This window comes from Hydractinia symbiolongicarpus, chromosome 6 (genome assembly GCF_029227915.1).
Source record: "Hydractinia symbiolongicarpus strain clone_291-10 chromosome 6, HSymV2.1, whole genome shotgun sequence".
In the NCBI taxonomy this organism is placed as follows: Eukaryota; Metazoa; Cnidaria; class Hydrozoa; order Anthoathecata; family Hydractiniidae; genus Hydractinia; species Hydractinia symbiolongicarpus.
In genome coordinates this window covers 30,508,997-30,525,694 of record NC_079880.1, presented here as the reverse complement: position 1 = coordinate 30,525,694, position 16,698 = coordinate 30,508,997, and the positions used below count along the sequence as shown (strand labels likewise).

Below are 16,698 nucleotides of genomic sequence, written 5' to 3'. Positions count from 1 at the left end.
GACAGGTTTAACGCTTTCATTGATGTGTAATTTTTCTGGCTCTTATAGGGCATATAAACTTTTCACGAAGAAAAACAAAGTGAAAAAAGCGGTGTTGCTTGCACTAACGTAACAGATGTAGCATCTTAAGGTTTACGCGATTCTAGACAGCATTTACAACTCTTAAAGTAATTGATATACCAGCTTGATACAGTGCTCAATTTTTTAATCTTTACTGTCAGTTACTTCTCCTAATTGTCCTAAGCCTTTTACCATACTTTCTTATTCGCTTTTCCCTGCCGCTGTTGTTGTATCCTCAAAAATTACTATATGCTCTTCCCAACATTACAATCGAGAAAATTGCCATACCGATCGGATCGCCTTAGGTAGTTCTTCTTTTTAGCGTAGCACAGTTATAGCCGTACTGGTACCTTAGCAGTTAGTCATATAATTTTAATGGGTACAATATTTCAATGTTATGAGTCATAGCATATGAATTCCGTGATGGTCATAGCATGTCTTCTGATATTGTTGAATGTATTTTCTGTACCTACGCAGCAGTGATTGATGATGAAAAGTTAACAACGTCTTCAGGATCCTTAGGATCTGTCGGCTCCTGCACGCCGTTATTACACGGAGTGCCTACCCAGGAACGGGATTATACTCTCTTGATTTGTGTGTCGGTTCCAACTTCTTCTATTATAAACACGGTTGTTTCCAGCGGGAAATATTTCGGAAACTCAGACTGCGCATGTCTAAACATTTTTTTTTTTGAATTAGTACTGGGGCGAGATCCGTTTAAATGTAAACATATTTTAGACTAGCTAACCTTTATTTGGATACAGCTTTATACTTTATACCCACTGAAATCTTAAAACTGAGATTTGATACAAAAATTTATTCATTTATCAATAAAATTTTGAAAAAGTTATTACAATTAAGTCTCATTTGTTTATCAGCTACCACAACAAGCTTAGATTTTATGTATTTTTCTTAATGAAAACAGATACCTTCTCAATCCTGTTAAATTCTTGTAAACACGAAGTTATCCTGGCAATAAATTTGGTTAAAAGATGTAGTTGAGGCTTAAAAAACTGCTCTTAATATATGTCCTGTGAAAAATAAAATTATAAAATATTATTATTATATAACAGATAAAAACACGAGTTAAAAATACTAGCTTTACAATAAGGCATAAAATAATTTATTACAGATTAAAAAAGATTTTAGTGTTTCTTACGAAACTTGGTAAAGTATCCAATTTTCGAATTTCAATTGGTAAGTCATTATAAATCTTTGATCCCATAAATTTAAAACCAGATCTATTAACTTCAAGTCTCACTCTAGGTATTGTCAGTAAGTAATTCTTGTTTCGGGTGTTTTTACTGTGCTATCTTATCTCGAAGAAATCATTAAAATTGCTACACACTGCTTTGTCGAAGTATTTTCTGACGAGTATGACAGCATGTTTCTTTATTTCATTTATAATAGGTACTTGGCGTTTCTCTGTCACCTTCGCAATTCTTCTATCAAGCGATTGAGGCTTAATTTGCTGACCGTTGGTAAGATTCAGGTTTGTAGTACAGCAGTAAAGAAGCGTTGGCAGCAGCATTCCGACGTAGATTTTAGTGATTGCATTGTTCGTAAAGTTAGATTTCAATGAGAGTAGTAAACAAAGCTTGGCAGACATTTTCTTGTAAAGACTTATAAAGTGATGGTTCATTGACAAAGTCTGGTCCAGAACAGTCCAAAGATACCGATATTCGGTGGTTGTGTTAATTAGCTTTCCGTTGATTTCCAAGTTCAGGGTTGATCCGTTTTTATTTAAATTTTTGCGAGTGTCGAATATCATCGATTTGGTTTTCCAGCCTTCAGATTTAATACAAGTCCGTTTTCAATGAAGTACTTGTCTACGTTTTTCAATCCAGCGTTGGAGGCGATCTCAAGTTGCTAGTTTGTTTTTTGTCCAATGTAAAACACGGTATCGTCCGCAAAGTTTAGTACTCTAGAATGTTTCAAACAATTTTCGAAATCATTGAAGTAGATTAAAAAGAGACAGGATCAAAGAATGGACCCCTGTGGTACACCACAAACAATGGGGTTGGGCTTCGACTATTTACCATTTACTTCACAAATCTGGGCGCGGTTAAACAAGTAGTCTGCGAACCAGTTTAGTGACAAATCTTTGACTCCATAACTTCTTAGTTTTGACAGAAAAATGGAGTGGCTTAAAGTATCGAAAGCCTTCGACAGGTCAACGTAAAGCGCACCATTAAATTCCCTTTGTCCATCTCCTTCCTGATTTCCTCTGTCAGATAGAGTGTGGCTAATTCGGTAGATCGTTTTTTCCTGTATCCGTATTTGCTGGGTGTTAAAATTTCATTTTCTTTAAGATAGTTCACAAGTTGAACATAAACAGCTCTCATCATTATTTTAGATATGACCGGTAGGATGGAGATCGGTCGATAGTCTGACATTTCGTCCATTTTCCCGCCCTTGTGGAGTGGGATGACTTTTCGCCAACTTCCATTCAGTTGGTATGTTGGCTGTTTTTAGCGACAAGTTGATGATGAACGATAAGGGACTTGATATGGCTGTGGCTCCGTCTTTCAAAAATCCTGATGGTACTTGGTTATAACCTGTAGCTCTCTTGCGCTGCAACTTTTTCAGCTGACTTTCAACAAATACATTTGAAACGTAAGTGAACGCAAAACCGGAATTCGTATTTTCAGTCACTTCACTTGGCTTACCCCATATAAATTCCTTCATTGGCAGTGCAACAGATTTAAGTTTATTTGCACATGTGGAAAAATATGAACAAAAACTACCAGCTTTCTGCAGCCGATGTACATGTGCCATTGTTTTCCGACTTCCCTTTTGTTGGAAAAATGCTTTTCATAATTTTCCAAAATTTGCTATATCCTAAAGTAGGCTTAACTAGGGGAAGCTGAATTGTTTTAACCAGAATTACAAAAATGGTTGGCTTTAAAATTATTATCACATCCTTCATCAACACCTTGCAGACAAAACAGAATATGAGCTTGAGCATAAGTATTTTTAGCATTTAATGATGTAAATACAGGTTCAACTTTGCACCACAGTTAAGAAAATACGAAATTTGGTTTTTGGTTTTTGATGTATCTGTAAAGTCTGGAGGCACAGCATAATTTTTCTTACCACTGGGAAATTAAAGTATTTGGCGAAAGGTGGCAAAAATTCTCTGTGTTCAGAGTACTAACCATGCTATCGCAACTAGTCTACCAAAACAAACTAAATTAAGTCTGATAGTACAAGTAAAAACAGCTTCATTCCCCACAAATTATATTGTGTTACACCAGTTCAATTGTACAAAGCGTCATCATCATATGTAAGATGGAATACATAAATGACTTACCTTGATGTTCTTCTTAGCAAGAAAGTAAAACAGAATTCTTACTATATATATACCTCAGGGTAAAGGAAAAACCCTAATGATGGAATGTTGCAGCACGTCAACCTGTGTAATGTCACCAACATGTAGGTAGGACATGTAGCTGTACATACAAACAAATCTCCATTGACTTTAAGAGCTAAAAATAATTATCCCAGGAAATAAGTAAATTGTCGAAACTAACTTCTGTATTATACAACATGTTGGATGTAGCACTACAGAATAAAACATATAAGCACCCTTTTGGTTGGTCACTGCCTATTCTGCAAAATGCGTTTGCTCAAATATTATTCAATTGATAACATAATAAATAAAGGACAAACAAAATTTTATCACTTAAACCGTAGTGATAGTGGCATTTTTAACAATTTTCAAGCCTTTGATGACGTCACAGAAAATGTGCTGACGCAAGCAAATTTTTTTTTGCGCCATTTTGTTCCTTTTATGACGTACTATAAGTGTGCCAAGTTTGATTCAATTTGAACAACCCTATGAAAAGTTATTGAGGGGGGGGGGCGGAATCCGCCCCCCCCCCCCGGTCATAGTATGTTCGAAAAACCCCGGACCAAATAGGGTTAAACTAGTTTTATCAATTCTTATCTGACTTAGTTCAACCAGAAAAATTACTTTTAATGGTTTTTGTACTTGTATCTATGTTAAAACAGATATGCTGTAAAAAATGCCTTATTGGCGTCCCCGAAAATTCCTAAATTAAAAAACTTAAGAACTGCAATGATAGGTCAATGTATATTGGGCTCTCTTTCATCGATCTGGTCTAAAACTATACCATATGAAGCTTTTAGCCATTGTTTTAATTTTTGCACAAGTTATTGGACTTTTACTATTACCGAAAAGTATGCTTCTTTATACTACCCACATAAAATTGCCACTTTGACTAATTGGTTAGGAATTATTAATTTTTTTAAAAAAATTCACAGACTTGTACTAATATCAAAATTCCTCAGATGAAATATCCTAGTAGTAAGCTATTAACATCTGCAGGAAATTATTATCAGTCTACGTGTGCTCTGGGCCTATTTCGTGAAGTGTTTAAGATAACAAGAATGATAAAGCATTATCTTCTTAACATAAAGCAATTGCAGAACTCTTCAAGTTTTTGGTCAACAACAACAACTTTAAAAATAACCCACTCTGCATTGAAATTTCTAGCTAGCTAGCTAGCTAGCTACATATGTTTTAATATCTATAGTTACGCAACTGTAATTATATTTTTGACATAAAGACTTGATTTAATGTAATAACTTTACGTATCTTTCTTGCACACTTATTGCATCTCATTGCAGCACACATGGTGAGTCACCATACAGTGTTGCATGCTTTTGTTTGGTCCGAAAAGCTTTTGATTGCTTTCATTTGGTCCGAAAAGTCATTGATTGCTTTCGTTTGGTCCGAAAAAACCCTCCTAATTGCTTTCGTTTGGTCCGAAATTCAAATTACACGGCATCGGTTACAAAGAAATTCAATGATTATTGAAAAATACATGCTGTGTCACATTTCGAATGCCGTAAATATGGGTCAAAGTCGTCAGTTTTTTGTTAACCAATCAGAATACCTTATTTCGGCCGCCAAGCCAATCACATTGCATGAAAATTCTTCGGATGTCAATCGCTTTTTGCCGTATCCATCAAATCAGTCACACAAGAGAAAGGTCCGTAAAATAAAGGTCAACGGTCGCAGGGACTGCAGGATCACAGTACCCTATTATTTTTTACGATTCTTAGTTTCTCGCGTGACGGCGCTGACGTACACTGGATCCGCCCCTGTTGTAGTTGGTATAACTAGTCGTTAGCCCGTGAAAAATCCACGGGCTCGCCTGTCCTTTTTATACCACATTGCGTGCTTCTCGCTATTGCGCAGCTAAGCTACCATTTTGCGTGACAGACAGACGGACGGACGGACAGACGTATACATACGGGCATTATAATATAGATAACGACAAGTAATTACTTTTGGTGGAAGTTCTTGACCAGTGTGTCTTCGAACGCAAGCGACGCAATCGTGATCGCCAATACTCAAGTGTATAACTTTTGTAGAACGAATTAGCGAGAAATCAAATCTATAAGGGTGCTTGATTTTCTTGTTGTTCTCGTAGCCGCTGTTACCAACTAGTTAAATCCCTGGACAGCCATTAGCTCTTTAAATTCTGAATGATCATTTTTATTTTTATAGTTAACATTAAAGTCGCCCATAATGATAATTTTTAGCTATAGGTCGTTAACGGTCTCAAGCCTGCATTGAGGGGGTCGGTACATACAGCAGATTAGATAATGTTTCGCTTTTTCCGGGCATATTTCGATCCAAATGTTTTCTAAAAATTCACATTCAAGGTCTTCTCGTCGTTTCCAGTTTATATTCTCCGAAACGTATATAGCAACACCTCCTCCTAGGCCAGTTTTTCGTCTCTTTTCTACAAACTGGAACCTCGGAATACAAAACAAGCTATCGCTTTCGTGTACAATATGTGTCTCTGAGAGAGATAAAATTGAGTTTTTCTCTCCCGAAAATAAAGCCGTAAGATTTGGTAAACAATTTGTCAAACCTCTACAGTTTTGGTGATGCACACCATCGCCGGCCAACGGCTTCAATAATTTTGAAAAACTAAAGCAAATCCGCTGAAATTGATTAAATGTGTGTTTTTATTCTCGGGCGGCCGTCATTTTGCGCCGCAACGTGCTCAAGCAATCAGCGCATAATATGAGACAGGTCTATTTTATAAGTTGTTCCCATATCTCTTTGTTTTTCGCTATTTTAATGTTCAGCGTGTCTTTCAGTTGCTAAACCATCATTTTTACCAAGTTGTTCTCGGTTATAACACTTATCAACAAGACAAAATGCCCTGGGAACGAGGTTGCGCATTAACTCAACCTGGGAACGAGATTGAAAAAGAAAAAAATATATTTGGTTAGTAAGTCTAGTAACTTCGGCATCTGGTTAAGCAAGCACAGTCAGAGATGAAGAGATGTCGGATCAGTCAGAGGGTGATGGAATTTTTGACATGTCAATCTTTGGATTATTTTTTTTACATATAGCTAGCTAGCTATCTAAGCGGCTAGCTAATTGTTTTCTAACCGCATAAATTCATTCTCCCTCTTCCACTCTTTGTAGATTGTTCTAGCTATATTATCGAAACCGTCGTTGGAATTGTTTTTACTGTAATACTATGTAAGAGTTTATGTGGGCTTTCCATGTGTGTGTGGTGTCTGCCTGTCAAATTTAAATCAAACATCTTTAAATAATTCTAGCTTCTTCAAGGGATCAAAGTAATAATCTAGCTAGCCTTTAAACTGTAGATAAGTTTGAGAAATGAAATGACATAATTTTCTCTGATCTGGTTTTGCGTCCTGGAACAATAATGGTCATTATCCCCCCTAATCCCCTCCACTTTGTCCAAGTAAGTGAAATTTGGATGATGTCAAAAAGGCTATAAAATGAAACACAAACTTCAGGATAAGAAAAATTGTCACACACCTTTTGTCAATAAAAAGGCTAGCGTCAAGTCGTATAAATTCGCCAGGCTGGTAAGTTCGCCAGCTTCAAACTTTTTTGAACCACAACTCCTCAACAAACCAAACTTCATATCTGGCGATTTTGTTGTGACCTGTGACGGTACGGCGACCCTGTAAGGTATTTTTGACTCTGTATATATTCCGACATGAGGCGGAATAGGCCATTTCTGCTAACTGTGCATTTTTACTACTTTTGAGAAGTTGCGCGACGGTCTTATAAGTTCGCCAGGGATGTTTTTTTATTGTGAGGCCTTTTATTTCACCTAAAAAGTGGGATATCAAAAACTCTTGACGCCTCAGAAATTGACATGCCGTCATCTAACACTGCACTCACAGCATTCACCATCTCTTCTTCAGACCATTTCATATACTTTGGAGCCATGTCTAAAAATTGGCAGACAATAATATACAAATACAAATTTTTAAAAAAATAATAATAATAATAGCGATGAATTTTGCTTTCGATTCAAACAAGAACCGGAGCCATAATGACGAGGCATGGATTACTATGGTAGATTTTCTGAAATTCTGGCGAACTTATGTGACTTGACGCTAGCTAGCTAGGCCGGTTGATTTAAGGATATTTAAAAAAAAAATTGGTTTGATTTTTTTTAACTGTCTGTTAACCAAAGACATAACGTCATACCAAAAATGTTTTGGCTATTAAAAATTACTAAAAATTATAAAAAATCACAATATTTCAACCTTCTTTTAAAATGGTTTTGAAGTTCAGGGCTTGCAATCCAACCATAATTTTTGAGCAAGCCATAGTGAAAACATATTTTAAGATAGATGTGCATGCATGGGCCTCAAGGGTTACTGTATTGTGCTTATTAATCTGTTTTAAATGTTACGAGTTTTTTTATAATGTTTCACAGCTTAAAAAACGCAACAGGCTTTTTTATTCGAATGTTATGCGCATGTGTACGTAACGCGCTTTTTTAAAAAGATAGAAAGGAGTTTTTTTTTAAAACAATGCAACTTTTTTTAAGCTTGCCACCATTTTTAATTTAATCAAAACAAACAAAATCGACAGACAGTATTGTTTGTTATGCTCTCCCTTGTGCTTGCTTGGCAAGGCAAGATGAATAAGGTTCTAAAAAATACCATTCAAGAAGAAATAGAGCGATATAACAGAGATAGATATACACATGTCGAAGGTAATTCCAACCCCAGTAGTAGTGCTGTTACTACTACTGGTTTTACAACTGCTGTGGTTGCTAACAACAAAGGGAAATCAAAGAATAGCCTAACTTACTGAAAATCGAATTTAATTATTTTGCAGTCGCATTGAGTGAAAAAAGCTCAAACAAAACCACAATTTTATGTTATTTAAAAATTTCACAACAAAATTATGTCGGCATTTATTTTGCCGACGCAACAGTGGTATCAGGTCTATTTATATCTTAAGGTTCAACCCTTAGTTGATAAACTATAAAATTTAATAAAAGACCATAAAATATAAATTTTAATATAGCTGGCGCCCTGTGGAAACAATCCATTACCTTTATGTTTTTGTGATTTTCTGGGCTAGCCACTTTAAATATTTATTATCAGCATGTCTTCCTTTTTTTCTTTTTTTTTTTGGTTTTTACTTTGCTAGAATAAATTTTGTGATCTCTTTAGATAATGAAAGAATCAGCAAATAGATATATTTTTTAATCATGCAATTTTCTGCGTTTCTATATACGTAAAAAGTTTTAAGCAGGAGTCCAAATGGACTCTTGTGACCATAACTTACACAAGTCTTAGTGCAAGTCAGACTTGTAGTCTCATGTCAGATTTCAAGCCCTAAAACATCTAAAAGCCTCCATGATGATTATAATAATAAGTACAGAATGTTTTTTTTTAAATAAAGAGGTTAAAAAAATGCTCTAAATTGGCATCAATAGTCGATGTAATCATATCAATCTACATCAAAGTGTCTTGTTCTACATGTTAATAATATGCCAGTTTTTTCAGTGATGTTGTTTTCTTAAAAGTAAGAGTCAGTCAAGCCTTTGACACAAAGTAACAAAATCTCAACTGCCTAATTAAGATTTTAATGAAAATTCTATTTCTCCACTTTTTTTTAAAAAAAAAGCAAAGAAAAATGACTCATGTTCTTTAAAATGCATATTATCATCATTATTGATTGTTCTTATTAAGAGATTATATCTATACTACAATTTTTGTAAATATTGTATTGCCATGGTAATGCTTTTACATCAAGTTTATGCTACATTAAAAAGATTTGTTAAAAAGTTTATCTAAATTTGTCATTCTGGGGAGTTACAGTGTTATATAAAATATTTTGCATCAGAAATAATTGCTTGCACCCCTCAATGTGTGTTTTCCAAGTTTTCTATATTACGTGTGTATGTTAAGTGGTAAAACATCTATGAGTGAGGGTGTATTCATAATAAATGGCTTGCTTGTGTTTCCATTAATGAGTTAATTACTGTCATTAATGATGCCATTTATATTTGTAATAATATGTTGTCAAGTTCATATGTGGAGGAGATTTTTCTCTGTTGTCATACACAGCTCCATCTCTTTTCTCGTTTCAGCTTCAATAATAAAAAAATGATTCCATGCTTAGTTTGGGAAAATCACTTGAGAAAATGGTAATGAAGTAATGAATAAAAATAGGTAAGTCGTCTGCATAAAACTCTACTTTGTGTGGTGTTGTTTATAGTATTAAATTATAATCTGTTAAATCTCAGTTAGATTAATATAATGTTTCAGATGAAAGTTAAACTTTTTACATGGTGTATTGTGAGGGTGTCCACTCTATCAGGAATTTTAGGTTTAAATAATTCTTACTATTTTTATTTTATTTTATTTTTCTCTTCTTTTTAATCAATATTGTTATATATAATTAATTGCTAAAGTTGCCAGGAAAGCCACAGTATTAGAAAGTCAATTGTATTTCAATTAACAATGTTGCGATGTCAGTATAGAGGGATATTTAGCGAAAAACAATGATGATGTTGGGCAAACAAAAATACACAAAATTCTGTGCGTGTGCCCAAAGTAATAACACTCTTCTCCAGTCGACACATATCCTATTCTCCTGAAGCTCACGGGTTTATCACACTGATTTATCTTGTCTCAAACAACTTCTTATTGTTACCTTCTCACAATTTTTTACAACTTCTTGTTGTTTCATTATCTCAATATTTTCCATACCATGTCTGTTAGTTGCAGAGCATAATAAAAATAATTCTAAAACTAGACACTTTAAAATTACTGTGATGTTTTGCAATCTTCTGTGCCTCTAATTTATTTATTTTTCCATTGAAAGTACCTTTAATGGCAACAAAATTGTACTCACATTTAGTAAGATTTATTTTTCAAAAAATTTCCAATATGTTGTTTGAGAGGATATTTTTAAAATACTTCTGCTAGTATATGCCAAATAAGAAAAAAGGTCTGTTTGTATTTTACTTCATTAAAGTGAAGTGAAGTATCAGGAAGTACACTGAAGCTTTTTTGCCTTTGCAATGCTTATAACTTTACTCTGAAACCACTGAGTCTGTCCATAATGAAACCTCTTATGTTCTTTTTTAGAAATGACAGGATGGTGCAAAGAGAATCTCGTTACTACAAAGAACAAAATGGACACCAACCATCATTTTATCCCATGATATTTAACCCTACCGTTTATTATTCATCACACACTTCACATCATCCACAATTTGAAGCAAATCACACACCAGGAAATTTACCTTACCAGGTACATGTGTAGATCAATATACAGTGACATCAGAACATCTCTGCAGCCTATTCTTTTCATCTCAGACCTTAAACCCATTTTATATGCACTTAAAATGTTACATAAGGGGTTTTGACTAAAGCTATATTTATTCTTTAATGTAATGAAGAATATTACTACGTGTCACTAAAATATAAAACCGATTAGATCTTGGATATATACAATCTAAAAATTAAAAAAGAAATGTCAAGTATCTACTTGGAAATTGACATCATCAACAAGATATAGATGACTATCCACCAAGGTTTATACATTTGTGAACAGACCAAACAAAAGAAAATTAAACAGTATTAATCATTAATCATTTTCGAAAATTTATTTAAAGAAGAAAAATCATTTACTTTTTTGAGATTCCATACTGTCAACTAAGTGAGGTTAAGCAAATTAATTTTCCAGATGGAAATTTTTTCCAATAATCAACAAAGTACTGGGAACATTATCATATTTAATGTATTGAGGATATTGAACACTGGCGTTGGGAGCTGCTACCATGGACACTTCAATAAAAAAGGAGGTCTACGAGCCAATTTCTGTAAAATTAAAATGGGGTGGTCAAGAAGTGATATCTTTATATTTTGCTAATTTTAACATATTTTGTTTACACCAAGTAGTTAACAACTTTGCAAACTTCTTTATAAAAATTCTCACCTTCAAGATTTTGGGACTAAACGTTTGTCCTATTTTTAGATAAATTTTGTGCAAAAGCTGAAATAGCATTTTGAAAGTGAATTTAATGCTAGAATTTATGTAGAAAAAATGTTTGTTCTAGTTTTACATACAATGCAACTCATGTCCTGCATAAAAACCTACATGAGTTCCAATGTCTCTTGTGGCCCTTCTTGCACATGATAAATTATATAAGATGTAAAGGTTATCTTTAAAAAAATTAATGGGCTTGCTATGCATAATAACGCTTATAAAGATCTGTCTTAATCTTTCTTAGAAATATGATTCTTAAAATAAAATAGGTTTAGGAGCAAAATAAATGTGTAGACCCTCTTAATCAGCTCTATTATGCCCAAAAAAGTAAAGAATTACTATTTCAATATTTTGAAAAAATACAACATTTTGTAGACTTCATATTTTCAAGAAAGCTGCTGCAAGATGTAGCTTATGGTGTGAACAAAATAACAGATAAAAATGGTGATAAACAAAAAGGTTACTAATGGAATTTTGACCAGGAAAAATAGTCAAACAACTGCCTTTTACAGAGGTGTTTGTATAGAAACATGCTACACATTCATGTCTGTTTATTTTTGTAGAGAATTATTTATGGTCTTTAGTCTGGGCAAAATAAGAGAAAATAAGCAAAATTTGAGTTCTAGAATTTTTCCAGAAAATGGCTAGGGTTTTCAAAAACCAAGATGTAATGGTGTTACAAGGTCTCTTAATATGCATTTATTTAAAGACAATTTATCCCTTTTCCAATTTTGCCAAAAAATAGTAATTCTACCTGAATTAGTAATTTTATCTCATGCATCACTGGATACATTTCAGACAACAGAAAAGAATTTTCAGATTGATGTTTTTAAGTTTGACTGAGCAGTCACGTACATCACTTTAAAGATGTTATTTGTAATTTTAAAATTCTATTTTGGGATCCCAACGAATACATTTTTTTTTCATGTGCACCTGTTGCAAATTTCTTGACATGGATACTTTTTGTTTTCTTTGCCTAATTAAAATAGAAGATTGTTTGCTTGGAATTTACTTTACTTTGTTATGATTGAAGTAACACAGTGTTTGCTTGTGGAGTTAAATGTCATTTTTGACGTAATGGGTCATTGTTCCTAGGTCTTTCCATTTTTTACTTTTTTGTTTTCATTGCAAAATAAAAGTAAATAAGCCAACTTCTGTTTTCTTTTTTTGTGTTTTTTTATTTGTAATGGTTTCTATTGTTTTCTTTAGAGAGATTCTTTTCAAGACAGACAACTAACCATGCCTCCTCAGTTACGGGACACTTCCAGGTATGGCCTGTCGAAACAATAGGAATATAAATTATTAAAACAATAATACTAAAATTAGTCACATTGGTAGCTTTGGTATTATATCTGTATTTATTTATTCTTTCAGAGTTCACGCAAGTAATATTTTTACTCCTGGCAATGCAACAGGTACTTCTCAAACTAAGGTGATTTCTGTTTTTATTATTTTTTTCTTTGGAAGATACTCCTACTCGGTGTTACAGGTTTGAAAAATAATTGTATATCAAATGTAAAAAATATATATATTGGAATTTTTTATTCATATTTATCAGGGAAATCAGGGAGTAGTGATTTTTTGTATAAACACCAAGAAAGCATTTGTAATTGTATTTCTAAATACTTTAAAAAATTCAGCTGGAAAAACATCATACGACTCTAAACTCTTCGTTGCTTGCTACACATCAAGGGCATCATTATCATAAAAGTAGTCGAAGACGTGGTAGCATGCCAGTATTTGAGGTATGAATTTAACGTTATTACTGCAACAAACGTAATGATTGATTATTAGTTTACACTTTTCCCATTTCTCATTCTATTTTGAATTTCCTTTAGTCTCACACACAGTCATTACCAAAACTTAACTATGTCCAAAAATCTATTCACCAAGCAACGCTGGTCCAACGACCTATAAAGGTGAATTATAACATCTTCTAACTTTTTTCAGACCTTTTAATTTGTACTTTTTGATATAATGTGCATATGAAATGTTGCTGAAATCAACTACCGCACCACTTATATCTAGAGATATGCAGGCATGACTCAACTTCCATTAATAGACCCATTATCAACCAATTATTATCAACAATCAAACTCTCATGTGTCAACCAAGGTAATAATGTTATTTTGTGTTTTTAAGTGTAATTAATATCCAATTACATATACTCTTACCAGATATGCCTGTGGAGTGGCAAACTGATAGGAAGATATTACCGTTTAACGATTCTCTGTTAAACCATTGCCTCTGTTCTGTAGAAGTGACTTACCGATAAAATCTATAGAGTAAATTTTTTTTTTAAAAAAGTCATAAACCCATCAGTGCTGAAACAGATAGGTTGGCACAGTATTGAGAAATCAGCCCAATTCTGGTAGCAGGAGGTCCCTACCCTTACCCATAACTGCAATGCTTTGATAGTAATGAACTCATTAATTTATTAAGTTATTTACATCAAGGTATTGTTATAGACATTGTAACACCGAATTTTTCAATTAACATTTTCAGTGGCATTTTTCAGCAACTTCAAAGAAAAATAAACACATCCACTATATCTGTCATAAGCTTAGCATATTAGGGTTTGACAGTCATTTTTTTGATTTTCTTAACTCTATGTTTAAGTCAGCTGTCCCAAGTTATTAGGGGTTTGGACATCAACTAATCTAATATTATCTTTTAGAAAATATATGATTCAGAAAAGTTCAGCTAAACAAGCAAAAATATGTATCAATTATGTTTAACATTGTGTTTCTTTTATTTATATACACATAGCTGTTTTAAGGGTAAATTTGGTTTTCTAATAAAATTGCAAAAATCGCTCCGGTTTGAGTAACCATGAGTAAAAACCATGTGAAGTAGATTTCAACAGATTTTTTTGTTTTTTTTTAAATTCTTAAAGGAGGCTGTCAGTGGCTATTATGTTTATAAAAAAAACAAAGATGAGGAAGCAGAAAATTTTATGTATATTTCAGACTAAATTTTTTCAGTTAGAGTATTGAGGCAAAACGGCGAAAAGATCAATGGCTTTTTGGCGTCATATTTTAAAAATATTTCGAGTGATATAATATTTTGATCACAATAATTAACAGACTGATCAAGATTTGATTTTGTTTATACTTGTTTTAAAGGATCAGAGTAATTATGATTTCAGTGCCAATTGTGACAAAAACAAAATTTGAGTAGTCAATACTTTCACTCGTAGACGAACTACGGTTGCTGACGAGTCTCATCACCTTGCATGTGAGCGACAAAATTGTGTCTATGGGGTTGGAAATTTACACCTGCACCAGTTTTCGATCATGTTTGTTATTTCTTTAAAAATAAGACCCAAAATGAGAAGAATTTTTCTGATTTTCCTGTTTTTAAATTATGAAGCAATATTTATAAAAATTTCATTGTATTGCCCTATTTTGTGGGAACTAAAAAAACTGTTGTTATTTTTACTAAGATACAAAAAGAATTTATAATTGAAGCTAAGATTTTTAAGTTGCAGATAAGCTAATCTCAAAAAACTACTGTACAATTACTGTACAACTTTTTTGTCTACCTGTCTATGTAATGTTATCATTATATATACGTGTTTTTAATATAATATTCCCCTCCAATTTAATTCAAGTACATCTTATTAACCTCAGAATATATTTCAGCTTTCAATACTTGTTTTTGTCAGCAGTATATTCTGGGAGAAAATATAAATATATTTAAAGGGGACAGGTGCAAATTTTTTTAATCCTGCCTTTAATAACATATTGTTTTTAAGAGTACTTTTTCTTCTTCTTTTTTTCTTTCTTTTTGTTTGCAGATATATATACATATTTTTTGATAACTCAATAAGTAGTTGTGTTGGGTGGTTTTGGAGAACTTAACATAAATATAATATTTAATTTTAAAATTTAAGTTTTTGTTTTATTGTCTTTGTTATTGTTGTTTTTATTTGTTGTTGCTGATTTAATTTTCTGTAGTTGTTGTTGTTGTTATTTTTTGTGTGATTTCTTTCTTTTTTGTTTGGAAATTCTGTGCTTGATTTTAAATTAAAGTGTTGGTTTAAAATTTTTGTTAAATGTAAAAATACTAACACAATATTTTCTTTTTTTGTATATTTTCATTCATTTTATACTTCTTTTTCTTTTTTTGTTTGATAATTCAAAAATTTAAATACAATTAAAAGCAAGATTTTTATGTTCAAGAACCATGCCTATTAAGTATTTTAAGGAATGAAAACAAAGTGTATGTTTAACTTGACCGAGTTTATGTGGAACCTACGAGCATTATTTGAAAAACTTTGGCTTAATGCAGAGGTAGAGAGATTTTTTAATTTTTCATACTTCTTTTTTCTCATTGTGTAGTAGGAACTTATGACATTGTAAATATTTTATGTTATTTTTCTTGATTTTGTTTGTAAAGTGGATTTAAAACTTATAGGGGAACGACACACCTAATCCGTTTAAGACAGATGTTTTTCATATTAATACATTTTTTACATGTGTAAGTGTTGTGTATGAAAGTGGAAAATACATGTTAGGCTGGTTTATCTGAAAGCATTTTGTGACTCCAAAAGGTGTTTGCTTTCTTGCTTCAGTTAACATTTAACTCCATATTAACCTGGTACAATACAATCTCCATTTTTGTTTATTAAAATACGACCTCTCTGCACCATTTCGCATGCTGTGTTCACCTGGAAGAAAAGGGTTTCCATTTATTGTGCAAAGTAAAAATTTTGTACAATAAAATTTTTGCTGTTATATTTTCTTTTTTCTTTTTTTTTTTTCTTTTTCATATCAATTTCTACTGATTAAAGGGTTTTTTGATTGATTAGCCATCCCAAACCTATGCTACCATAGGGAATACATGGTAAACCTGTACTTATGATGGCAATAATGATAAGGAGAATTCGAAATCGTGTTGTTTTGCCTATTTAATAGCTAACATGAAGTAACTTATTCAATGTATAGGAAATGACGATGTTCTATACCCTACTACTCTGTCACTTTTAATGTAAACAAATATATTTTTTTATGATTTATTTATTTCCTGCTGCCATAATGGTATTGATATTGTCACCTTCGTACTGAGTAGAGTTGTCGCTAAGCGCAGTTTTTGTAGTTTGACTTTGACTAGTTACGATGTGATTGTCAATGTCTTTTGTCAGTGTGCATACAAGAAGGAAGAAAGTTTGTAGAGACATTGGCTTAAACCAGTATTTCTTTTTTTGTATTGAATCACGAAGTCAGGAAAGTCTGCTGTTGTTGCAAATATTTTCTGAGAATAACCAAATGGTTTTGTTTATTTATCATGTGATATGAGAATAG

At 32.7% G+C, this 16,698-nt stretch overlaps 1 protein-coding gene across 1 annotated transcript in view; it reads left to right on the top strand.

The window, feature by feature from the left end:
- Window positions 1-16,698, top strand: part of LOC130648081 (dual specificity tyrosine-phosphorylation-regulated kinase 4-like) — a 70,047-nt gene that overhangs the window by 46,360 nt on the left and 6,989 nt on the right. The window contains exons 2-8 of the mRNA XM_057454102.1: window positions 9,485-9,567; window positions 10,489-10,654; window positions 12,602-12,660; window positions 12,767-12,824; window positions 13,033-13,137; window positions 13,231-13,311; window positions 13,421-13,507. Coding sequence (XP_057310085.1) covers window positions 9,554-9,567; window positions 10,489-10,654; window positions 12,602-12,660; window positions 12,767-12,824; window positions 13,033-13,137; window positions 13,231-13,311; window positions 13,421-13,507 — 570 coding nt within the window. The 5' untranslated portion in view covers window positions 9,485-9,553. The remainder of the gene's footprint in view (window positions 1-9,484; window positions 9,568-10,488; window positions 10,655-12,601; window positions 12,661-12,766; window positions 12,825-13,032; window positions 13,138-13,230; window positions 13,312-13,420; window positions 13,508-16,698) is intronic.